Here is a 26783-nt window from a genome sequence, read left to right as displayed (position 1 = left end):
AGCAAAGGCATTTTGAAGCACAAGTTAAATTTGCCCTCCCATCCATGGCATCACATTGAAACCAGGGGGCAATGATTGTGAACTTACAATACAGAAGGGACATGGAGTTCAGAAGCATGCTGCCAGCAACACTTTTAATTAACTGAGTGTGAACAAGGAATAAAGCCCCAAAGCCTGAGTGAAAGAGATTTTGCATTTGTAGAAATGAGGGGGCTAAAGAAATTGGGGTGAGGGGGTCCCCAGGAGGTTAAATAACTTGCTCCAAGTTCTCACACAACCAGTAGGCAGCATAGCAGGATTCGAATCTGATGGTCTGTCTCCAGAGGCCTTAACGCTTCAGGATTACACCGGATTAAAGCTGCTAGAAGAATCCATGGCATCAATGCCTCAGGAAGGCAGTCCAACTAAGTTAACATGTGCTCCCAAGATCATTGTTATGTGGGGTTCTTTGTTCCCATCAGTACAAATACTGCCAAGAAGGCTGGGCACACTGCTCCCCACATCTCTAAGCCCCGACCTTCGCAGAGCAAATGCCCAGGAGAAGTCATGGGGAGTGTGCTCACGGTTCCCTCTTTTCTGGTGACCTCGCGTCTTTTTGGCATCCCCATCCTGCTGCTGAGGATTGCTCATGGACACCTTCCTCATAACCTTTTCCTTCACTTAAAAGATAAAATTCTATTAATAATTTATTAGGTGTTACATTAGTTAACTCAAAAATAAACTTTATTTTTAGATAATTTTTTTTTTGTTTACAGCAAAACTGAACAAAACAGTCTTCCCCACTATCAATATCCCACACCAGAATGGTACATTTGTTATAGCTGATGAACCTACACGGACACATCACTGTCATCAAAGTCCATAGTTTACATTGAGGTACAAGCTTGGTGATTTACATACTAGGGGTTTTGACAAATGTATAATTACATGTATCCAGCATTGTAGTACGTTGCAGAATAGTTTTAGTGCTCTAAAACTCCGCTGTGCTCTGCCGTTCAGACCTCTCTCTTTCTGGCAACTATTGGTCATCTTACTGTCTCAATGGTTTTTTGCTTTTTCCAGTTGGAATCATACAGTATGCAGCCTATTGACATCTTTCATTTACTAATATGCATTATGGTCCTCCATGTCTTTTCATGGCTTGCTTAGCTCAATTATGTCTAGTGCTGAAAAAAGCCCATTGTCTGCATGTATCACAGGTTATTTATCAACCTGCTCTTTTTAAAGGCACATTTTGAAGTTCCCAAATGTCTCCCATGACTTAAAAAAAAAAGTTGCTAAGCAACAACCAGGTAATTTAAGAAACCACTGGAAGGTATTCATGACTGACAGCAGTATCACTGGGTTACTCCTCCAGGATCAAAGATTTGATTTTAATGGAGTTTCCATCTCCCCAAGGAGAAATTTGTGATGAGGACGCCCAGGAGTTTGAGGATCAATAGGAGGATCTTTGGGGGAAGGTGGCCTCTGATGACTCTCAGATCTCACCAGATGCCCATCTCATCGTGAGAGGGGGGCAGGCTGGGATTCCAGAAGCACCTTTCAGGTGCCACAATTTGGGTCCATGAGCACATTCAGAGTTAGCAAGCTGGGATTTTCATGAATGGAAACCACCAAGGAAGCCCTGGCTTACTCTCAGCTGTGCAGAATTCACATACATCACAAACCTGGCTTGATGAGCTGAAAGGTTCCAACACAAACATGTTCGTTCCATAGAATGCACAATAGGCTGGGAGAGTGTTAATTTCAAATAGAGTTTACTTTACCTGGCATCTTTTCAGTCAGAATTTAATGAAATACACTTGAGTCACTGAATGTCCCCAAATGACTTCTGAATCTTAACTTTTAACCTACTGATGCTGAAACTACATATACTAGTATTTCTAGTTAGAATTAGTATATTTTATGTTATAATTATTTGAAAATTGATAGTCACTGTGTGTATAATGTAATAAAATACTTATTCTTCTGAACCCATTTATCTTTGTTAAAGCGTTATTATATAAACCCTAGTGGTCCAGTGCATGAATTCATGCATATTGAAAGGAAATTAATTAGAATAAATATTTTAATATTGTTATTTGCCCTTTCTCTATAATAGAAGTGTCAATCAAATTCATGATTGACAATGACAGATTGAAACACACACATGTGATTGGCACTAGGGAGAGCTTTATATGTATTGTGCATGCACAAGTCCACTTAGCCTTTATAGATATAGAATAAACTTGCATAATTAGACCCTCTTTCTGATGTAGCTAAACTTTTTATAGCCCAGTGAAGCACCCCAACTTCTCTTTCAGATAATTGTCAGGAACACAGCAGTAACTACCAACACGAAGCAGATTATTATTGTAGACCACACAGGGAGAACAAAGGGTAAAATATTTAACTGCAGCTGTGTTTGACTATATCCTACAGTGAGAAAACCTGAAGTCATTTTCAAGGTCCTCCATTTCTTACTTCTTTTCAGTAGGGTCAAGTTTCTAAACTTTCTAAATCTCTGTTTTCCAGCTGATAAAAAGAAAGTAGGATTCAACTGAGTCTCTTATCTACCTACTCCAGGACTTCTGTGAGGATTAAAGGAGATGAAGCATGGGATAACACTTCACAGATATTTGGTTAAAGTGTGAAATGTTTGCACCTGGCTATAAAGCAAGTTGTGTTCTTGGGCTGAAGAAACTGCAAAGAGGCTAGTCGTTGCTAGAGAGAAGCAGCCTGGCATTGATACGGGACATTATTACCCAGTGCCCACAGTGACTGTTTCCAGGCTGGGCTGGGCTGGGCTGTGGGCCACATTTTGCACCATGAGGTTTTGGCAGTGTTGGCTGCAATTTGGTGGGCTGCTGCTCTGGGGTGGTGGTGGGCCTGTGTCCCACTTGGGAGAAGCTGAATGTTGCTTTGTGGGCACCATGTCTGTGGTGCCATTTTTTCTGTGTGTGTCACAGCAGCTCTTGTGTTGAGCAACTGCCCCCTGGTGGTCAGTGCATGTCATGGATGATGGGACACAGCATTTTAGCCTTTTATATATATAGATTCTTTATCATTAAAATAAATGTAGCTCAGAGAACAGAACTTTTCTGCTGAAAGCTCTTCCCTTCATGGTTTAAGGATCCCTATCTCATTGGTTTCTGCCAAGCTGTTTCACCCCTATTGTTGATTAAGGGCCAGTCACATTGACTTTCTTTGTTCTTTGAATTCACCAATTTGTTCCCAGGGCCTTTGCACATGCTGTTTTTTTTCTGTCCTAATACTCTTTCCCCAGCTCTGCACACAGCTGGTTCTTTTTCATGTCATGTAAGTTGCAACTAAATGCCATCCTCTCATAAAAGTCTTTTCTGCCCACTTTGGCCAAGACAATACCCCAAAATGGTCATTCTCTATCATATTGCCTCATTTATAACCTTCCTCAATAGCTGAAACTATCTTGCTTATTTTATTCATTGTATATCTCCCATGCTATGTCTGTAAACTCTGTGAGAGAAAACCTGGCCTGTCTTATCCACTGTGCTGTTTTCCTAGTGGCTGACACATAGTATGTCCACAATAAAAGTTTGGAGAATGAATAATTAAGTAGATATCACCGTGGATGTTTATAACTATTCTCTGAGTTTGATTTTGTCTTATGAGTGCAGGGCTTCTTTTTTATTCTCTCTATTGTTACTTCTGCTGTGAAGTACATGTTTGCTGCTTTTATTTTTGCCTTCCCTAGGGCTTACATTTGGCACATAGGAGTAGGTGAACCCATGCTGTTGAGTGAATTAATGTTTGTAGGCAGTGTTGATGAATCTCTTTAAAAAACAGGCTGTTCCCTTTTGGCATATAATTCTACATGATGCCAACATCATGAATAGGGGTGTCTGATGAAACTGTAGTTTCACCAGCCTTCCAAAGCTCCTACTGGCTCATTCTCCTTTCTAGCGGCCCAGGAATAGGGGCAGGCTGCCAAAAAGGCAGATAGCAGCCTGTCTGACCTTACTAGCAACAAGGGGCTTGCCAATCTGGTTTCCTTGGTAAAATGATGGCAATCTATATCAGAGGTTAGCCCCATGGTCCCATTGTTCTGGAAAGTACTAAAAGAACAGAATAAATACTGACATTAATGAAATGCCTATCATGTTCTAGATAGTATTAAGGTTCTAGACATATATTATCTTATTTAATTTCAACAACTCTACTATGAAGTTATTGCCTTTTAAAAAATAGATGAGGAACCTGAGATTCAGAATATTGAGTGACTTGCCCAACTGTACTGGCAGAACTAGGATCTCAACTTCTCTCGGACTCCAAATGCTGTGTTCTATATATACCATAAGCACCACACAAAGAACCAAATAATAACAAAATCCCCTCTGGTGTAATCCATTTGGACTAATAAAACCCTTTTCTGAAATACAAATATTCAATCCTACTAACTTATTCACACATTAGTGTTAATAATTTTGATCTGATTAACTTTTACCTATTCTCTAATGGAGGCCATTATCTCATGAGAAGGTACAAGCTGGAATGGAGGGCTGGGCAGATAGAGTTTCTGAGGATGTGACACCTCAGAGAGGAGAAAGGGTAAAGGCTCAGGACACCAAGAAGAGTAAGGGTAGTGGTCTGAGGACTGTACCCACAGGTGCTATGCCACCATTTTTTTAATCTGTTCAGAAGGCAGCCCACTGGGAAGCCTGATGGGTAGGCTGACTGGAAGATGGTATGTGTGAGATACAGCACAGCAGAGTGGTTACAGGTTGGGACCTAAACCAGATGCTTAGGTTTAAATTCTGCCTCTGCCACTCACAGCCTGTGTGGTCTAAGCGAGTGGCTTACCTCTCTGTATCTCACACTTTTCACCTATTAAAGAAATGGTGATAACTAGTAATACATATGACACTGGAGTGTTGTAAGGAGTAAGTGATATTTTTCCCATACAGAGTGCTCTGAACAGCCTGGTAACCAGTGATTTATAAATGTCAGCCCTTGATGTGTCACTGCCCATATCGCCAGAAGGTTCCATTCTGCCAACAGCTGATAATAAGCTGTGAGTCGCATGTGGTCATTTTAGTACATGTAGAACCAGGCCAGGAGATTTGGTACTTGATTATGGGAACAATTTCAGGGGGGAAAAATAAAGAGTCTCGGAGTTTAGCTCTTTAGAGCTGCGATTTTCAACTAGTGTGCAGCAAGAATCTTTAAAACATGCAATACCTGACTATTTAGTCAGGGGCACTGACCTCTTTTCCCTTAGATTGTCAAATTAAAAAATGGCAACAACCAACACAATAATAGCTATTGAATGTGAATGAATAAAAATTATACCTATTTTTTTTGTCAGATATAAGAATTTTAGTAATTAGTTTATGTGAGCCATGATATGAAAATCACTGCTCTGGAGTTTGGGTTGTGGCATCCAGGAACATAAGATGTTTTTGGCTAAAAGAAATTTTAATTTTGCTCTTATAACTTTGCTACTAATTTACCAATTCTTTACTTTGAAAAAAGTAAAATTTTCATCTTTTTGAAATAGTTAATAATAGTTCATCTCGATTAAATTTTAGCTTTGTGCACATGAGTTTCCACTGTATTTTATAATTTATAATAATCTTTTTGTCACAATTCAAAGAAGGATGACACAATACTCCTTTCACAGGGATTTGAAATCATTCTTTTAGTGTTGGTTTCTCATGCTAACTCATTCTGAGAAATATGTCTTATTATTATCATTCATTTCTTTACTTCTTACTCCTTCATTGTGAGACATTTGCTTTGCCTTTTGTAGTATCATGCATTTCTACTCTTTGTCTGCATGAGTCCCAGTGGCAAGATGCGTTTTATGTTGATCCACTTTTTGATAATCAACTGAAATGGTGATGATGGGCTGCAATATATTTGAGTTGGAACAAACTGTTCACCCTAATGAAATGTGACTTTATGAAAGAAACACTCCTAATCCTCTGCAGGACTGAGCCAGGTTATCATGGGTAATTGGGAGATATTTGAGATTTCTTTTTTTCTTTTACCCCCTCCCCCCATTCTCCTCCCCCAAACACACACACACACACACACACACACACACACACACACACACCAAAACAACCATTTTGGATCCATCAGCTGTTACCAAGAACACTATTAAAATCATGTCAGCTCAGAGTTATTGCTCTTCCTAAAGAAAAAATAAATGTATGCATTTTCAAATCTGGACATAAGAAGGTTTAAAAAATATTGTTGCAGAGTTCTTCTGGCTACCTTTCTTTAGCTCACTTCCAAGCTTTGGGCTGGAGAAACTTAAAAATGCCTCTGAGCCAAAGTTAAATATTAAATGAAAACCTCATGTCTGAGGAGCTCCAGGATTAATGAATTGTGGTGAAGTGGGTAAGATCCCAATTCATCAGAGAAAGAGTTCTCTAAAGGGAACGAATGGGGTGGTACTGTACATGGTGTCGGCTTCTGTGCTGTGGGATAAAACCCACAGGGAAAAGATGAACCATGGCTTACTTAATGCTTGCAGGAGGTTCCATCTCTTTGAAGGCAACACACTACTACACTTACTATTGTTGAGCTAGTACACAAAAAAATATTGGGAGAGCCAAAGGAGTTAATGCTTTGTACAAATGTGCAATGTGACGTCATGAGAGAGCCTCCCTTCCCTAGAGAATGTCATCTTTAACTCTCAGCAGCAATTGCGTCCAAATGTGGAGTTCAGTTATTATGATGAATATTATTTTTAGTAGCACCACATTTTCCCTCAAGTAGAACACTAGGAGAAAATAAAGTATTATTGAAGGACTATACAATAAACCAGGGACATAAATTTAGTTTTCATTTCCCAGTTAATTCTAGTGATAATTTGCTTCCCAAACTTTAATGCATGGATTGGCTGAGTGGTTTGAGTTTCATTTATTCCTTCCCAAGTGTACTGCAGTGACTGGGCACAATGAACTGAGAGGCAGCCAGCAAAAGAGAGAGAGCGCCTGTGGGCTGGGGAGTCTGAGCCACCTGGATTTGGATTCCTGCCCTGCCACTTACCAGCTGTGTAGCCTTAGGAACTTCCATTTCTTAGCCCAGGAAATGGAAATGATAATCCTTATTGGGATAATATTTGATAACAAATATCTGATACCCACCTGGCAACTAGCAGAAACTCAATAAAAGGTAGCTATTATGGTAAATATTATATGGATTTGCGTTCTTGCTATTACTGCAATTCCAGAACTCAGTATAATATTAATATACCTTTTATCAACCAATTCTGTTACCTTAGGTATATCCATACACAAAACCATCCTTAAAAGAGGTACTCTGTCCTGGCCCTGCCAGTGTGGTTCAGTAAACCAGAGGTCATGGTTTGACCTGGTCAGAACACATGCCCAGTTGTGGGCTTGATCCCCAATAGGGGGCCTGCAAGAGGGAGATGATCCATGATTCTCTCTGATCACTGATGTTTCTATCTGTCTCTCCCTCTCTATGAAATCAATTAAAATATATTTAAAAACAATAACATTATACTAATAAGAGAGAGAGAGAGAGAGAGAGAGAGAGAGAGAGAGAGAGAGAGAGAGAGAGAGAGAGAGAGAGAGAGAGAATCTGTCCTGGGTTTGTTAAGCTAGCAGCTGATACACAAATGCTTGCATTGAATGATGATTGAAACACTTTTGTGAATTAAAAATGTAGTTTTGATGTATTGTGTAAGCATCCAAAGAGAAATCTATTGTGTTGAAGAAGGAAGGTAATGAGGATACCCAGTAGAAATAAAATGAGATGTTAATAAATTTAGGAATAAATGTAACATTCTCAGACAGGAAGCCAAAAACATGGATATGACCAAAAAGAATTAAAGGACCAACTAAGCATTTCTCCGGTTACTTTGCCAACAGGGAGCTTTGCCTTATGTTAATGATATTAGAATGAGAAAACCACATGCTAATGAGGTAAACAGCAACTAGATTTAGTACAATGAGTGGTCCTTGAAAAGTGGCCTGGGGACTTTGGAAAGGGTTTGTACAGCAAAGGTTAAGATCATGAAGAAAGGAATTTGGTCTCCAAGAAAGATTTTAAACTGGTGTGTATGTTTTGGAACATTTTAATGTTGCAGCCCTGCTGTGATCCCCTCTGACTGTGGAGAGTATAAACCAAGAAATACATGCTTGTTGCATTGCCTGTCTCATCAGATACCCTTTGCTGAATGGATGGGATATTGGTCTGGGAGTTCATTCCCTAGCTGTTTGTTGGTGTGAATTTGAGTAGCAGACTAGAGCTAAGACTGATCTCCCTGCTCCTTGTATTCTCAGAAGGGTGAGGCCTGCTCAGAGGAGAGTCAAGGAGAGTGAGCCAGCTGTTTCCATGGTAGTCAGGACCATGTCTCTGTAAGCCATATTTTCAAGGCATGTTATTATATTGCCTATATTTGATGGCTAGGGCAGCAGGTATATATTGTTATTCCTGGTTGTATCCTGTTAAATATTATTAATAATAATATCTGTTCTCTTAATAACCATAAAGAGAAAATAAGATGAACTACTTTATCAATTCTTTTAAAAATACAACTATTTTATGTGCTGAAAGATACAATATTATGCTTGAATTATGGAATGGTTCAGCACAACAGCTAACATACATGGATTACTTACTCTTTTCCAGGCAGTGTTGATAGCACTTTATATTGATTATTTTATTTAACTACCATATGTCAATTAACTCAATGAATCCTCAGAAAAATCCCTTCAAAATGGAAGCTATTATCATAATCGTTTCTATTTACCTATGAGGCCCAGAGAATTTAAATATGTGTTAAAGGTCCCACAGCCAGTAAGTAGCAGGACTGGAATGGGAACTCAGAGAGACTGTTATTACACCCTATCACCTCATTGAGCAGGAACTTTGAATATTGAATAGTGTCTGGCACATACACTTTCCACACTTTCCATATTCATGCCCACCCACCATGATTGAATTTGGATTTAAAAAAAACAAAAAAACAAATGCTGTTCTACTCTTTATAGTCATTGAGCTGCCAGATTAAAACTCAGGGTTATTGAAGACTAGAGCAAAACCATTTATTTACAAAATTCTGAATACCTCTTGTATGTAAAGAATGCAAACAAGAATTGGAAATAAGAGAAAAATAACACATAATTCTTAATCTTTTGTTACCTTAAAGACAAGAGAATATGTTGTTATACACGAAGCTCCTATTTAAAAAAGTCCAGGTAGGTGCTGAGAGAATTTGGGGCAGTTATGGTTTCCTTGGCTTCTGGTGAGTGATGGCCTTCAGGCCTGAGAAAGGAGAGGCTGTACTCATCCTGTAGGAAACAGAAGTTCCAGGTCCGCCCAAAAGACAACCACTCTTTCAGGTCAAACCACTAACTGGTACTAGAGATAAATATGTGGTTACTTGGGAAACAGGACAGAGTGGAGGGTGGCCAAGACTGAGCTGGCTGGCCCCTGGGTGGTAGGAGCAGTAGCCATGTTGCTGAGTGCACAGACTCTAGTGCCACATGGCCTGGGGTCACATCCTAGCTCTGAAACTTATTGTCTACATGACTTTGGTAAAATTCGAATTTTTCCAAAACTCTTTTTGTGCCCCCCTTTCTTCGTCTATAAAATGAGGATAATAATAATAGTACATACCTTACAGGGCTTTTATGAAGATAAAAGTAAATGTACGTAAAGTCCTTAGAGTGAGGTCTTGTATCAGCTGTTATTGTTATCATCCCTGAGAGAGGCAGGAGTGAGTCCATGGGGTTAGACAGGCAGGAGAAGCAGAGCCTACTTCAGTTGGAACAAATGTAAACCCAAGGAATCCATTCCTCCCTCCCATCTCCTAGAAGAGATTTCTTTGCCTCCTGGTTGTTTCATCTTCTAAAAAGATTTATGACAATGAAGTACATGCTTGTGCTCCTACTCCCTCTTTTAATTAGAGTTATTTCCATATTAGATAATAATTCATTGTTAATGATGTCTCCTTTCGGATCTTTAACAGATCCTGTTTCTTTTTTTGGCTTTGGACCATGGAAACCAGAACAGGAAATAAGATGACCACAATTGCAACTCAAAGAGAAAATTGCATAATCCTCAGTGATACTGATGTACTGGTGCCTTGCTTATGTGAAACAATGAATCTTGAACCTCTAGTTCCAAATTTTCTGAGTTACTTTTCATTCCTACTTGGAGGCTTTGGATGGAGTGTCAAGGAAGTAAAGTTAATTCTCACTTGGCCATTATAACAAAGGGGACACTAACTCCAAGGCCCTCTATTCTGACCTTCCTGGAGCTGCATGTCCTCTAACTGCTATTATGGGTGAGGAGTCAAGGGATTGTGCTGACCAGTACCACACTCTTCTAGACCATGCTCTGGACATGCAAGACCCTATAATCCTCAACCCAGATGAAGGTGAGCTTTTTCTGGTGACTACACAAGCTTTTTGTCAAGGTTTAGCTTCATGTGGTGAACTGTTCCCCTCAGGCCTGCATCTCTGGGTCCTACGTGGGTCTAAGGAACAGCTTTTTGTCAGGGGTTGTGGATGGAGTTGGCTGTGTTCACATTCATGGTTATAAAACCTACTGTAGTTCACTGCTGAGCTGGACATGGGAACAAATGAAGATGGAGTAGGCTTATTTTCCCCAGCCTCTGCAGTCTGGTACAAGCATTTCAAAAAGTCTGAGAATTCTAAATTTGAGGTGGCCTCTCAAGATGTTATGAATGTATATTTGCCAAGCCAAAGGGATGAAATGTAAATGATTTGACAGTTTGTCAGCTTGATTCACAACTTCTAAATACTTAAATGTATAGTACATGGGTCTCCATTTGTACTTTTGCCCAAAACATCATGAATGTGGAGTGGGCCTGATTAACATAATACACATAAAAAAATTCCATCCTAAATTGTCTTTGATTTTCTTTGCCGACACAGAAGTGCACAAAAAACAGAGACAGTTCAGAAGCAAGAGCTGAGGAAAAATGAAAAATACCAGGGATAACTATCCATTACCATTTTTATTCTTTCTTTACCTCGCAAATGAGATTTCTGGAATGGGAAACATGATCACAATTAATAAATCAAAACCAAGAATGGGACAATTTCATTGGAAGGAAAAGCAGAAGAAAGCAGAGGGAAAATCCCCAGACGGCAGTTGTACCAAACATGATATGTATCTGTTCTCTGTCAGCCAAGCTTGGTGTCTGAAAATTGTTGAAATATCTAGAATTCTAAACAAAAATTCAAGGAAAACTGGGGGCTTCTGGGCAGCATATGAGAAATTAAGAGGAAAAGAAATATTTAATCTTCTGTGAAAGTCATAACAACAAATAATAGTATTCACAAGGTACTGTAGCAGGTAGGTGTAGCAGGGTGTCTGTTTTTCTCTTTTCACATTACTTACATTTTTCTCTAAATGTCTGAAGCCACAGCTTATTGGAGAGAAGGAAGTACCCCTTACTTCTCTCCTTAGAACTCCTGGGGAGTCTCATGTACTTACTTGGTGTGGTGGTGTTCCTGGCATGTATGCAACTGCCAACTACGCCTGACCTCATAGTTTTGGCTCCAACACACGCTGCCAATCTGTTTCTATATCACATGTGAGGAGGTGAGAACTAGCAATAGTTAGGACAGAAGAAGCAGAATCTTAGAAATCAGGTTCTTTCCATTTGTATTTTAATCCTGAGGACCAATAGGGGACTCCTTTGATAAATTAATCTCAGCCACTCCAGCTACAATCACTGCGGACTCTGGCTGAATCTCAATGAGCCTCAGTTCTTTCTAGGTTTACCACGAGAACAACAGCCTATCTCAAAGAGTTATTGTGAAAATTGCCAACAGAGTACCTGGTGTATATGACATGCTTCCAGAATGTTTTGGAGACTCTTCCAAATAGTATAATATTTAAAAATTGGTATACATTTATATCAGATGCATAGTTTCTTTTTCTATTTAAATGAAATGACTTAAATACATTTATAATTATTATGTAAATGCATTTAAGTTATTCGTTACATTTAAATGATTAAATACATTTAAATTGTTGTTTCCTACCCTTCCCCAAGTTCATTCAATCATGGTCTCTGCATACATGTCAGAGGTATAGTTCTGGAGAGTGAGTCTGGAAGGAGGGCCAAAATGAAACTAGAGGATGTTGTTTGATTATTTTCTGCCTGTCTTCCAAGGAACTCCTGAGTTAAAAATGCATCTGGCTCCCATTTCCTGTGGAGTTTTGCTTATTTGAAATGTTCAAGAAATCAATTGATCCGACTTCAAACAGACTGTGTTTTGCTGGCTGTGTAAAAGCCCAAACCCCCATCTATGTCACTCCCAAGTCTGGACTTCAGCAGCAGCCAGCTCCTTTCATACCTTAGGAAAGGACTTCTTTTTGGCTGCTTAACCTCTGTGCTGAGCCAACTGACAGGCTGGGAATTGAGGCAATAAATCTCTGTGATTCTTCATATTTGGAATTTCTCCTGTTGCTTCTGATAAGGAAATGTCAGTCTCTCTCATCTCCATGCATGGAACCTCAGAGAAATTTGTAATCCACATCATGTTTTGCTCACAAAATGGAAAACAAAATGTGTTAAACCTGGCTTTGAGTTAACCCAGATGGTTTAGAGGGCTTGGATAGTGAACATAGAAATTATCTTTGTTCTTAACTGGATTGCACTTGGAAATTTCTCTCTATCTTAAAATATTCTGATTTAATCATTCATAATGTGTGTGTGTGTGTGTGTGTGTGTGTGTGTGTGTGTGTATGTGGTGTGGGGGTGGTGGTGGCAGAAAATTTCTTACTAAGTGAAGGTCTTTGCAAAGGCTTTTTCTTGCCTTCCTGTAGTAAGAACAGATCTCACTATTGGTGCATTCCTTTCTCTACCCATTTGCCACATGTACTTTGAAACTTCCAAGTTTTTTTTTTTTTTTTTTTTTACTAAGTCTCAATAACTGACAAATGAATATGAGGGGGGACCAGCAATTCCTCAAAAATGGAAAGATTTTTCCCATGGTCTATCCACATTCTCTGAGAAGCCAACTCAGGTTTGGCTAATTCTCTGCATGATCACAGCAAAAAGATATTCTCAAAATAAGACAAGGAAAACATAAAAAAAAAAAAAATCTCTAGACGATTTTGAGTATGTTTTGTCCAACAACATCACTGACAACATTCACTGTCTGGCATTTTAGTGTAAGTGGTAAAAACAACTTGGAACAAATAGCTTCATTCAGCAGCAGTTCCTCAGCTCTAGGCTTACCTGAGCTAGGTTTAACTGCAAACAAAGAGGAGGAGATCAATTGTCCACAGTCAGAATTCTGCAAGGGTTTGGTTAGCATTGATATGACATCAACTAGCAAGGGGTCTCTTTCTGTGGATTGAGCCACACTATATCCCATTTAAAAATGAGTTTCTTTCTCTCTCCAGAGTCTACAGTCAGCTCCAAATTTTGATTTTGTTGGCACAGGGTAAAATGATCAATGGTTCTGACACAATAGCCATTTTGAATAAATTGGTCTATCTTTTTACTATTGAAACAATTGGCTTGATGTTCACTGATTTAACTAGCTCTTTTGGTGTCGGGTAGATATATCTTTCTGAAGTAGGAAAGCAGAGTCCTTCTGTGGCTAATAAAAACATTGGCTAATCTAAAAATCATGTACAAGTGATCTTGGAATGTGTTTCTTACTCATGTTTGAACATGGGTGTGTCTGATATCCTAAGAGTTCATTTCAAAGAAAATATTGAAGCCATATAGCAAAAACTATACCCAGACTTTCCATTTTAACCCTTACTTAGTTCTTTTCCCTGTCTATGCAATGATTTGGGACAGGGTAAATTGGAAATAATTCTGGGTTAGAAGTCTTTCTTTCTACTGATTTACAGTTATGAAAATTTTTAGAAGCTCGGGGAGAACAAAAAATTATATAACAAACAAGTTTTTATTTTGAATTTACTATGCATTTGTTAAATGCATTCATTTAAAAAATATTTCTTTGGTGTCTACTGTGAGTCAGGAGCTGGAGATACTGTGACAAATAAGACCTGTAAGAGTCATGTTTCTCATAGAACTTATATTTTATTTTATTATTTATTTATTTATTATTATTTTTTTCAACAATATACCACAAAGAAATGATTTAAATATCACCCCTCCCTTGACCTCTGTCTCCAGTATACTACCTAGAGTAGTACAGGCAGGGAAGCTCTAACTATTGGGAGAAATCCCTAACACTTTTCCAGAGTAGAATTCTGGCTAGTCCAAAAGGGTCCTTCTTTTAAGGATTTTGGGGATCTAGAAACTGCAATTTTATTAGTATCAGCGACGTTTGTTTGGAGCAAAATCAGCTCCAGAGGCTGCACGGTTGAATGCAGGAGGGGTTCCACCAATTGCCTCTATTCCTTCCATTGCAGCAGCTTGGCCAAAGCGTTCGGTAGTTGGTGGGGTCAATCCCAAGGTTCCATGTGGCATCATAGTGGCAGGTCCTGGAGGAGCTGGGGTACCAGCAGGCACAGGAGCAGGGGGCATGGCACCTCTGTTGTTTATGTCCATAGCACCTCCCATAGCCATCTGGCCCATCCATATCTCCTGCTCTCTCGCATCAGGGAAGGTTCCCTTGAATCCTTCCTGCTGTCGCCGCATCGTTTCTTCCTGCTGTCTCCTCATCTCTTCCTCATGGCGCCTGCGCTCTTCCTCCTGCCTGAGCTCCAGTTGCTTTCGTTTTTGCACTTCTTGGTTGTGCAGCTCTTCCATCCTCATAAGTTCTTCTTGACGCCTCATCAAATCCTGCCTCATTAGCATGACCTGGTGCTCATGGCGAGCAGCCTCCATCTCCATCTCCAGCTTCTCACGAGCTTCCTTGATGTTGCGGTCCACTTGGTCCTGCTGCTGTTTCTCCATCTCAATGAGTGCCTTCCAGCGCATGGCATAGGCATACTCAAAGGAGCCAGGCTGTGCAAATCTAGGTGGCTGCTCCCTCTCCTTGTGAAATTGCTAGTTTTTTATAACCAGCTTCTCTGGAAGTCCTTCTTCATCATCTAACTGGTCCATGGGCTCAACAGTCACAGGTCGAGGAAATGTGGCTAGCAGGAAGGAACCTTCACTGCATCTGTCCAGAGCTTTCTGAGCAGCTGGCTTCCCTGAGAATTCAACAATGCCTTTTCCTGAGGGCCTTCCTCGGTCATCCACAATGACCATGGCCCTCTCCACCCAGCTGAACACAGAAAAAGCTTCCTCCAGCAGTTTGTTGGACACATGCTGAGGCAGGTTTCGGACAGTAAGAGATGCACTATGGCAGGCAGAGCGCACACGCAGCTGCTTTCCACGGAGTGGCATGTTGTCCAGCTCTACTTTAGCAATCTCTGCTAGGGTTCGTGTTTCCAAGCGGATAAAGCCAAAGCCCTTATTCTTATGAATGAAGACTTTGCCTGCCTTTCCATATTTCTCAAATAATTTCCTCATTTCCTCCTCAGTGATGTCAGGAGGAAGATTGCCCGCAAAGAGCCGGCTACGTTGGGTGAAGGTCTTCTCTCTTGGTTTCCTAAAATTCTTCAGGTCAATAGTCAAGCCTTCATTTTGGCTGCTGGCTTGTTGGCCATTTGCAGGTACTGCTGACTGTTGCTGCTGCTTTTGGTGATGCTGATGTTGCTTTCTTGGAGCATGGTTTTGCTTCTCCAAGTTAAAGGTTTTATTACTCTGCATATTTTGTACCCCTCTACCGACTGTTTGCTCCTCAAAGTAACGGCCAGAACTTATATTTTAGAGAGCTAGATAATAAACCAAACCGGATCATTTTAGATAGAGGCAAGGGCTTTAGAGAAAAGGAACAGTATCTTGTGAGAGGATGGGAGTGAGAGTGATGCTGCTTTAGATAGGCAGTTGAGGAGGGTCTTCCTGAGGAGGTGGCAACTGAATACGTGTAACAAAGAAGCCAGCCATGTGGCTCTGTGACTCTGCAGGCAGAGCACCCAGCAAGTGTCAAGGTTAATAATAGTAATTTATTTGAGGATTAAATGAGTTAAGATATTAGAGCACTTAGAAAAGTGCCTGGCATCCATAAATGCTGACAGATTTTCACTCATTAAATATTCAGATTACCCACCGGTTCCAGTGTCAGTGCATGAAATATATGGATGGTCCTAACTTCAGAGAACTCACTGCAGACTCCAGTGCAGTAATTCTTAATATGTAGCATACAGACCATTTTCATCTTACATGTTCCCAGTCTCCTGCCTGAAGGAGTCTGGCAAGATAGACTTGGGGAGGGACCAGAAACCCCTATTTTCTTTAAGCTTGTTTCAGGTGATTCTTAGGCCCACTAAAGATTGAGAACCATGATCTCAGTAGATAGATTGTGACTAACCTAATGTTCCCTTCTATACAGTAAATGTTACAGCATTAAGTGCAGTTGACCCTGAACAATGGGGGGTTAGTGAGACCAATCTTTGCAAAGTAGAAAAACTCCCATATAACTTTTGACTCCCCCCAAATTTAAATTATCCTTCAGTATCCAGAGGGGATTGGTTCCAGGATCCCCCACAGACACCAAAAATCCATGAATGCTCAAGATTCTTACATAAAATGATATAGAACAATGCATACATTTGGCCCTCCACAGCCACAGATTCCCAACCACAAATAGAAAATACTGTTTTCAGTCCACGATTGGTGAATCCTCGGAATGTGGAGGGCCAATTGCATATTTATTGAAAACACACACACACACACACACACACACACGGAAGTGTACCAGTGCAGTTCAAACCCATGTTGTTCAAAGGCAACTGGATAAGCAACTATCCCACTGCAAAGAATACTTCAAAATGCTCAAGAGTAGCATTGCCCAGTTTATGGAGCCATAAATATCATGGAATTATGTTTCATAATTAACATTCTATAATCCTAGGTCTAATTTTCTTATTAATCTTGAGCTGGCTGCGGGTGTTGTGTGTTTTGGATTAACCTGCTCTTGGCCATGGTTTGGAAGGTTTGCCTGACACTCTTAAAATCTGCCAAAGAATAAAAGGCTGTTACCTTTTAGAAAGAATGTGCCAACCAATGTTTGCCAAAGGCTCTTGTATTCTATTTGTAAGTAGATTGGCCTAACTGAAAGAAATTCTATTTGTAAGTAGATTGGCCTAACTGAAATTCCTCCTGTGGACTCCTCCCCATGCCTATTTTTAAAGTGCAATGTCACCAAAAAGAGGGACAAGAAAATGTATTCTCTCTCCTTGGCTTTCTACTAGAAAGCATCCTATTAATTTTCTCACTTTAGAATAACTTACATTTTTAAAAGATTCAAGGATCTCAAAGGCATTGGATACAAGAACCTACTCATGCTGATCTACTCTAGACTGAATGATGACAACTTCTAAAATCCAGACTGGATTACAGACCAGCCTATGCTGAAGGCTTCTGTTTTCCCATCAAGTACTTCCTTACAAAATGTTTATCATCCAATGCCTTTTTCGTTTTTTCTTTCTCTTTACTAGTAGTTTCCATCGATAGCTACTCAATAGTTATGACCAGATAGCATGATGGCAATGAAAAAGAGACTGCATCTGAGCACGAGGTCACAACTGATAAGGCACTAATTAAGTTTAAGGTAGATTAGATCTTAGGCATTGATCTTAGAATCTTAGAATTGAGTAGGTGTTCAAAAGAAGTCAACTTTTGGGGCTGCTAGCCTGTCAATTATTCAGTACTGTTTTTTTTTTTTTTAAACAAATATGTATTTATTAATGTTAGATAGAGAAGAAGAGAGAGGGATAGAGAGATAGAAACATTGATGAGAGAGAAACATCATTAATCAGCTGCCTCCTCTATGCCCCCCTACAGGGGATTGGGCCAGAACATGGGCATATACCCTGATGGGAAATCAAACCAGGGACTTTTGGTTCACGGGCCAATGCTCAATCACTGAACAACATTGGCCAGGCAAGTATTTTGTTGTTGTTTGTTTCTTTGTTTTTAACTTAGGTTAGTAATGCCCCCTCAAAAAACAATATGAAGAATGGGTAAGAAATGTAGACCACATTAAAACCGATGGAACCTAGGAAAATGATCATAGCTAATTAGTATCTATCAGGTAAGTTACTGTTGAAAAGAACCCATCCTCTGTAAAACTGGAGGCCTGGCAAAGGAATATGGTGTCCTTTTAGTTTTCTCTGTATATGAGTCAAATTATTTCTGTGTGTATTTGTACACTACTGTTTACTTAATTTTGGCTCTATCCTGAATTAACTGATAATTTTGGCTGTCTTTGTACCCCAAAGTATTTTATTCTTATTATTGATTATGCATGTGTGATGTGATGGCACCATCTCCAAAACTTTGAGGCCAATCTCAGGACAATAGAGCTGCCTGGAAATTTAAGTCTCTGGTTTCCATAAAACAGCCACTGGCTCACCAATCCAGCACATTTCTTCCCCATTTCCACTGTAATATTTCTTATTCAAGAATTTAAATCTCATGCTGATAATTAACATTCCTTTAAACTTAGCCATGGACTTTTACTTTGTATATATATTAAAAGAGTGAAGAATTAAGCTTCCATTATTCATATTTATACACATGTCTTAAACAGAAGACATGATTTTATAATTCTCTGGTAAATGGGTCTTTTTAAAACATTTCTTTATTGGTTAAGGTGTTACATATGTGTCCTTATTTCCCCATTTACCCCTCCCCTCACCACCACCACTCATGCCATCACACCCCTGTTGTCTGTGTTCATTGTTTAGGCTTATATGCATGCATACAAGTCATTTGGTTAATCTCTCCTCTTTACTCCTACCCTCCCCTACCTTCCCTCTGAAGTTTGATGGTCAATGAGTCTTCAAAACAATTTTACAAAAGAACATTTAAAAACATCATACCAGATTGGTTGACTATCTGGTTCAGGATTCTATCTCAGAGTGGGATTCCATGTAGTGGCTGAATAGCATTATTACTATGCACGGCTCATCCTAAAAAGGTCGTGATATATCCTAAAGATTCTTGACTTAGAAATTCTTTTCACTTAAAAAATTAATTCTGAAATAACTAGTACATTTAGAGGGTTATACATTTGTACTAATTCTAAAAATAGGAATTTTACCCCAGGGTTCTGTATTTTGGAAAACGATATTAATATTTATTCAGTTGCTTGGGTTCAAAGTCTAAGAGATGTTCTTTTGAAAATATTTTTTTGCATCAAAATTCTGAGAATAATCCTACCTTAAAGTTAACATTTATTTTGATAAATTGATAATAATACTTTAAATTTAAGTTTTGAGAAAAACTATGGTTAAATGACATTGCGTGTCCCAAGTGGTGTGGCTCAGTGGTTGGGCATTCACCTATGAACTTGGAGGTCATGGTTTGATTCCCAGTCAGGGCACATACCTGGGTTGAGGGGTCAATCCCCAGTAGAGAACATGCAAGAGGCAGCTGATTGATGATTTTCTCTCATCACTGATGTTTCTATTTATTTCTCTCTGTCCTTTCCTCTCCGAGATCAATAAAATTACTTTTTAAAATAATAAAATTGCGTGGTCACAATAAATAATATTGAAAACGAACCCTACTTCCCTAAGATATAGTTTCTCAAAATTACCACAGTTTTTAAAGTTTGATCTTACTTGGACAGCAAAAATTCTTTTTTCTTTTTCTATTGTGATAAGAACAGATAAGATGATATCTACTCTCTTACGTATTTAAGGGTATAAAACAGTTATATTAACAATAAGCATGATGTCTTACAGGAGCCCTCCAGAACTTATTCATCTTGCATACCTGACACTTACACCCATTGAACAGCAATTCCCACTCCTCCCCCCCCACCCCCAACCCTTGGTGACCACTATTCTATTTCTGCTTCTATGAGTCTATTTTACATACCCAGAAGATGTTCTTGATACCTATTTTTTTCACATATCCAATCCATCAGCAAATTTCAGAAGCTTATCCTGAGCCACTATTACTAAGGCACCATCATGTTTTGCCTAGACCACTGTAATAGCCTCTTAACTGGAGTCACTGGCTTCATCCTTGCCTCAGGTTAACTTCCCCAGAGAAACCAGAAGAGTAAAGATATAGACCAGGTCTTGCCACTCTCCTATTCAAAATTCTTCTGGCCCTCCCTACCCCAGTTTGTGTAGCTCCTAACACAACCTGCAATGTCTGCATGATCTGGCCCTACCCTCTTCCTTACATCTCCTCAGTAGTCATTGTGCTCTGGCTAGTTTTCTCTTTAGTCTTCTGGAACAAACCCATCTGGTTTCCAATCCTGGGACTTCCCACTAGTTGCTCCATCTGCTTAAATTGACTTTCAGACCTTTGTAATACTTGGCCTTGGTCAGACCTCTGGCCAGTGTCACCTTTTCAGAGACCTGCCCTGACCATCCAGTTTAAAGCAGCACCCTCAACCCCCCATCTACAATATTCTCTATTCCTTTATCTTACTTGGGTTTTCTTTTTTACTAGACACTGTATTGCATATTTATTTTTTTCCTTTTTATTGAATTATCTCCAACTAGATAGGATGTAAGCTCTGAAGGTGGAATGTCATTTTTGGCTTCATTCACTGTTTAATTTCCCAAACTTAAAACCGTGCCCGGTACATAGTAGATTCTCAACACATGTTTATTGAGTGATCAGTAAAGAGTTTTTGCTATCCTCAAGGTTGAATTATCCTTTTAACTCTGTCATATTTGTATAAGAAACTTCTTTCTAATTCAATTATCAGAAGAGAGTAAGCTGAGATCAAGATTTTATTGCTAAAATAAACTATAATTGTGGGGCAAGCATATGTTTAATACCAGTAATTCGGATATGTGTACCCTCAATCATTCACAAGGAAGCTCTGGAATGAGGAGTTTGGACTACAATCCACTAACAAAGATGTGACTTTTCTTTAGGAGTCCTTTGTTGAAGATCCTTGGGGGATAGAACAGGTAGGAGTGCAGAGCTCAGGTGCACAGGCCAAGTGCATCATCTAGGAAGAGATGTGAAACATAAACCTCATTCGGTAAGGTCTTTACTTCTCTGAAAACTTCATGAGTGTTTTTTACTACTAGCACTTCTGAACAATAGACCAGGAGATAAAGTCTGTTGTCCTACTTTCAGTCAAGATGGAGGCATAGCTAAAACAGTACTCACATCCTTCCACAATCACATCAAAATTACAAATAAACTAAAAACAACCATCATTTAGAACCACCTGAAATCTAGCTAAATGGAAGTCCTACAACAAGGAATTTAAAGAAGAAGCCACATCGAGACTGGTAGAAAATATTGAGACGTGGAATGGGCTGATATCATACCCATATGTGGTGGATAAAAATTGGGAGGGATATCTTGGCTTTGGAGGTTCCCCTCCCCTTGAGAACTGAGGAGTCCCAGTCTCATGTAGGCCCCGCAATCCAGAGTTTCAGTGTTAGGTAGAGAAGTTCCCACAACTTTTGGCTATAAAAACCAGTGGGGGTTTTGGCTGAGTAAGACAGAGAGCTTATGGAGTCCCAGAGTACCTGCGTGTGGACTTACTTGGACTCACTCCCTTTGAGCTCCAGTGCAGGGGCAGCAGCTTGAAAGGCAACAAAGATATAACGGGAGGAACTGAATTATTTGGCATCAAGGTGAGAGCTGGTGGACTTCTGAGATGACCCAAACAGAGCCAGCAGTTGGGTGCCATATCTAAATCCCCGTCAACCTGGCTCACATTGTTCACCTCACCCTGATCATTAACTGAGATCCCATCCCACCCAACTTGAAGGTCCACTCAAGCTGTTTTCAGTGGCTTTTCCATACAAATGGCCTGTATTGGCTCATGCTTCTGACTTTTCTAAAATCTCTCAAACAAGCAGTGTCTAGCCTCAATGTGCCCTCACTATGTGGCCTCAGGCCCAGCACTAGCAGCAGCCATCCCTGGTCCACAACCTGGACTCACTTGGGCACTTCCAAGCCCAGCACAAATAGCAGTCATCTGAAAATCACTCTGCAGCTCATGCTGGCTGACTCTGGGAAGAACACAGGTGGTGGCTGACCTTGGCCTGCACCTTCTGGGAAGCTCCAGAGCCAGCACACCCAGTAGACAGCTTCAGGCTATGTTGAAGTACCACCCAACCACCTCCCCAAATGACACACTCAAAGGGCTAACTCAGTGGGCACCAGAGCCCCACAGAAGTATTGGGTCGGCAACTAAGTAATTGCGGGTTTCACACATATATGGCTTCAGTTGAATTTTTAGGTTTGCAGACGTAGTACAAATGTAAAACACATCTTGTTATTTGATAGTTGGCTATTCAGCTGTTAATCAGTAAAAAAAAGTTTTTTGATCTGTTTTGTAGTTTTCGTTTGGCGTTCGTTGAAAAATGGAAAATCAAAAGGAACATTTTCGTCATATTTTGCTTTTTTATTTCCACAAAGGGAAAAACGCATCGCAAGCTCATAAAAAGTTATGTACTGTTTATGGTGACGAAGCCTTAAAAGAATGGCAGTGTCAAAATTGGTTTGCCAAATTTCGTTCTGGTGATTTTTCACTCAAAGATGAAAAACGCTCTGGTCGTCCAGTTGAAGTTGATGACGCCCTAATCAAAGCAATAATCAATTCGGACTGTCACAGTACAACACGTGAGATTGCAGAGAAGCTTCATGTATCACATACATGCATTGAAAATCACTTAAAACAACTTGGCTATGTTCAAAAACTCGATACATGGGTTCCTCACGAACTGAAAGAATCACAGTTAACGCAACGCATTAGCAGCTGCGATTTGCTAAAGAAACGTAATGAAAATGATCCATTTTTAAAACGACTGATAACTGGCGATGAAAAATGGGTTGTTTACAACAATATCAAGTGGAAAAGATCGTGGAGCAGGCCAGGTGAACCAACTCAAACAACATCAAAAGCTGATATTCATCAAAAGAAGGTTTTGTTATCAGTTTGGTGGGATTACAAAGGAATTGTCTACTTTGAACTCTTACCACCCAACCGAATGATCAATTCTGATGTCTACATTGAACAACTAACAAAACTAAACAATGCAGTTGAAGAAAAGCGGCCCGAATTGACAAATCGAAAAGGTGTTGTATTCCATCATGACAATGCAAGGCCACACACATCTTTGGTCACTTGGCAAAAATTAATGGAGCTTGGTTGGGATGTCTTGCCACATCCACCATATAGTCCTGACCTTGCACCATCTGATTACTTTTTGTTTCGATCTTTACAAAACTCCTTGAATGGTAAAAATTTCAATAATGATGATGATGTCAAATCGTACCTGATTCAGTTTTTTTGCTAATAAAAACCAGAAGTTTTTTGAACGTGGGATTATGATGCTGCCTGAAAGATGGCAAAAGGTCATTGATCAAAATGGGCAATACATTACAGAATAAAGTTATTTAGTTCCATGAAAAAATTGTCTTTGATTGTCTTTAAAAAATACGCAATTACGTAGTTGCCGTCCTGCTCTATGGGGTGGGTCCTTGCACAGCTGATTCTCCACAGCCAGTCCTTGGGGGTGAATCTCTTCCACTGAAATGACAACAGCAATTAAGGCTCAACTACAAGAGGAGGGTGCACACAGCCCACATGAGATCATACATAGAGTACCCAGAGTACCACTGGACACTATAGAACACCCATTACATAAGGCCACTCAACTAAGTCTGGGAGACATAACAGCTCTACCTAATATATAGAAACAAATACAAAGAGGCTGCCCAAATGAGGAGACAAAGAAATATGTTCCAAATGAAAGAAAAGAACAAAACTCCAAAAATGGAGTCGGAGAAGGAGAAGGGAAGGGAGAAGCAGAATAATAATAATAATAATAATAATAATAATAATAATATGCAGCAACAGAATGGAGACAAGCAATCTACCAGATGCAGAGTTCAAAACACTGGTTATAAGGATGCTCAATGATCTGTGTGAACTTCAACTGAGAGAGGAAACATAAAAGCAGAAGTAGAAAATATAAAAAGAATCAATCAGAAACGAGGAATGTATTAACTGAGAGGAAGAATTTATTACAGGCAATCAATAGTAGAGTAGATGAAGTGGAGGGTCAAATCTGCGATTTGGAGGATAAGGAAGCAGAAAACACTCAGTTAAAATAGCAAAAAGAGAAAAGAATTAGAAAATATGAAGATAGTGTAAGGAACCTCTGCATCAATGTAGTGCTGGAAAAGAGGGAGAGCCAGAAATTAAAAACCTATTTGGAAAAATAATGACAGAAAACTTTTCTCACACCAAGATAAATCATAATTAAAATGCAAAAGGTTAAAGACAAAGAGAGAATGTTAAAGGCATCAAGAGAAAAACAGTTAATGACCTAAAAGGGAGCTTCCATAAGACTGTCAATTGATTTCTCAATAGAAACTTTGCAGGTCAGAAGGGAGTGTCAAGAAATATTAAAAGTGATGACAAGCTAGGACCTACAAACAAAATTGATCTACCCAGTAAAGCTATCATTTGCAATGTAAGGACAGATAAAGAGCTTCACAGATAAGAAAAAGCTAAAGGAGTTAATTATCACCACCAATCCATTATTACAAGAAATGTTAAAGGGCCTTCTTTAAGAAAATGAAGAAAAAAAGAGAGAAAATATATGAACAATAAAATGGCAATAAATACATACATTCCAACAATTGAATCTAGAAAAGAAAGTAAACAAACAAGCAGAACAGAAACAGACTCATACCATAGATACAGAGAACATTTTGACCATTGTCAGTTTGAAGGGGTTTTTGGGGGAGGAGGTGGGTAAAAAAGGTGAAGGGATTAAGAAGTACAGATTGTTTTTTACAGCATAGTCATAAGAATATAAAATATAGTATAAGGAATAGAGTCAGTAATATTCTAATAACTATGTATGGTGTCAGATGGGAATGAGATTTATTGGGAGGATCACTTAGTAAGTTATATAATGTCTAATCACTAAGGTGTACACCTGAAACTAATTAAAAAATAAAAAAATTATTTAAAAATAAAAAATAAAGTAGAAAAAAAATCTGCTATCCTATCTTCTTTCCCACATTGCAGGATAATTTGAGAAAAAGCAATACTATTACTCCCTTTGTCTCCTTATTTGCTGTTGTGACACATTAACTGGATAAGTTGAACAGTTACTCTAAAATTTAATCTTACTTTAATGAACTCCAAAACTATGTAAACTACATTTTCATTTTTTTCTACTTTATAGATGAAGAAAGTAAAGCCCAGAGAGGTTAGGCAACTTGTCCAAGGTTGCAGAGCAAGTTGGAAGGTGATACCAAGTTGGCGTTCTTTTTGTTTCATAATTGTCTTTGTGTAAGTAGAAGCATCTTTTTAGTTGTTGCACATGGGATGATTTCATTTGGAAGAATCATACAAAATTAATTGCTTCAGTTTATATTCTGGGAACTGATGACTGGTTACAGGTGCCAATTGTTTTGGTAACTATTTTATGTTTCTGATATGAAAAAGGCTGGTTGGAGTAAAATCCCTCCAGGAGCTGTCTGAGTTTAATCTCAGAACTACCAGTTTACTTGCTGGACAACCTCAGGCATGTTTCTTAGTACATCTGTAGTTATATTTCATATCTGTAAAATAGGGAAAATAATTGTATCTATCTCATTTCGTTGCTGTGAATAACTGAACATATATAACGTATTAGAATAGTGCCTCACACATAGGAGATGATATATACTTGTTTATTTTTATAATGCTTAGATACAAATATACATACGACCAGAGTACATTAGAATTTGTCTCAAGATTTCTCATCTTGAACATAGTTTTGTAAAAAAAAAAAAAAAAAAAAAGCATCATTTCATTCTGTATCCTCTAGATGTAGTAACTCAAAGATGTCACTAGATGGCAATTGTGATCCATTTTGACTTTAGCTTGAGGAAAGCTTTGTGAACTCAAGTTGTCTCATCCCCAGGAGGTGGGCTTCTAACAAAATTGTATGCTTTTGGGACTTACCTACATACACCCAATTCTCCTTATGGCAGTCCAGCAGGAGCCTGAGTTTTACCTGCTTACATCCCATTGTGAATCTGTCATATCAGGAGTGCTGTTGTCCAGTGACAAGAAGGCTGTCACAATCCCACAGTTCTTAAAGTGTGGCTCCTCCCATTCACCTCAGCATATGCAGCATCTTGTTAAAAATGTAATTCCTGGGCCCCTTCTCAATTTGCTAATCAGGAATCAGTGTTTAACAAGCTCTCTTGATGACTGTGTGGCCTACTACAGTTTGAGAATCACTGTGATGGACCAACATTTAGCATCACACAAATGTTGGTGCTGGGCAGGTCCTTAGAGAATATCCTATCTACCTAACCTGCTCATTTTTGCTGAGCAGGAAAGTGAATCCAGAGAAGTTAAAGAACTCACTGAAGACACAGGGTTAGGCTTGTGGTAGAACCAGGACCCAGACTGCTAAGTTGTATCCCCTAGCATTCCCCACCATACCCTGCACACCTTTCCTCCTTCAGAACAGAGGCCACATGGTGCACACCTACTAGCCTGATACTTATACATAAAGAAAAAACTCACGCGGCTGGCATGCTTCACAGTTTGAGTATCGACCTGTGAACCAGGTGGTACAGCTCGATTCCAGGTCAGGGCTCATGCCTAGGTTGCAAGCTTGATCTCCAGTGGGAGGCGTGTAGGAGGCTGCCTATCCATGATTCTCTCTCATCTTTGATGTTTCTATCTTTCTCCCTCTCCCTTTCTCTCTGAAATCAATAAAAATATATATATATATATTTACCTATACTTACCTATACATAGGAGTTGATTCATTCATGTCAATAGGTTTCTACAAGATATATAAAAATGTGTGTG

General features: G+C 39.3%; 2 protein-coding genes across 3 annotated transcripts in view; both read right to left on the bottom strand.

Moving 5' to 3' along the window:
- The window catches only part of COL8A1 (collagen type VIII alpha 1 chain), a 170942-nt gene that overhangs the window by 26622 nt on the left and 117537 nt on the right, over positions 1 to 26783 (bottom strand). The gene's annotated exons all lie outside the window — the stretch shown is intronic.
- On the bottom strand, positions 14082 to 15712 carry LOC118724438 (non-POU domain-containing octamer-binding protein-like). Its single transcript, XM_036447689.2, is given in 1 exon segment — positions 14082 to 15712. A coding segment is annotated over 1 exon segment (1383 nt). The 5' UTR covers positions 15665 to 15712; the 3' UTR covers positions 14082 to 14281.

This window comes from Pipistrellus kuhlii, unplaced genomic scaffold, assembly GCF_014108245.1.
Source record: "Pipistrellus kuhlii isolate mPipKuh1 unplaced genomic scaffold, mPipKuh1.p scaffold_m20_p_2, whole genome shotgun sequence".
Lineage (NCBI taxonomy): Eukaryota > Metazoa > Chordata > Mammalia > Chiroptera > Vespertilionidae > Pipistrellus > Pipistrellus kuhlii.
This window is presented reverse-complemented; position numbering and strand designations above follow the sequence as displayed.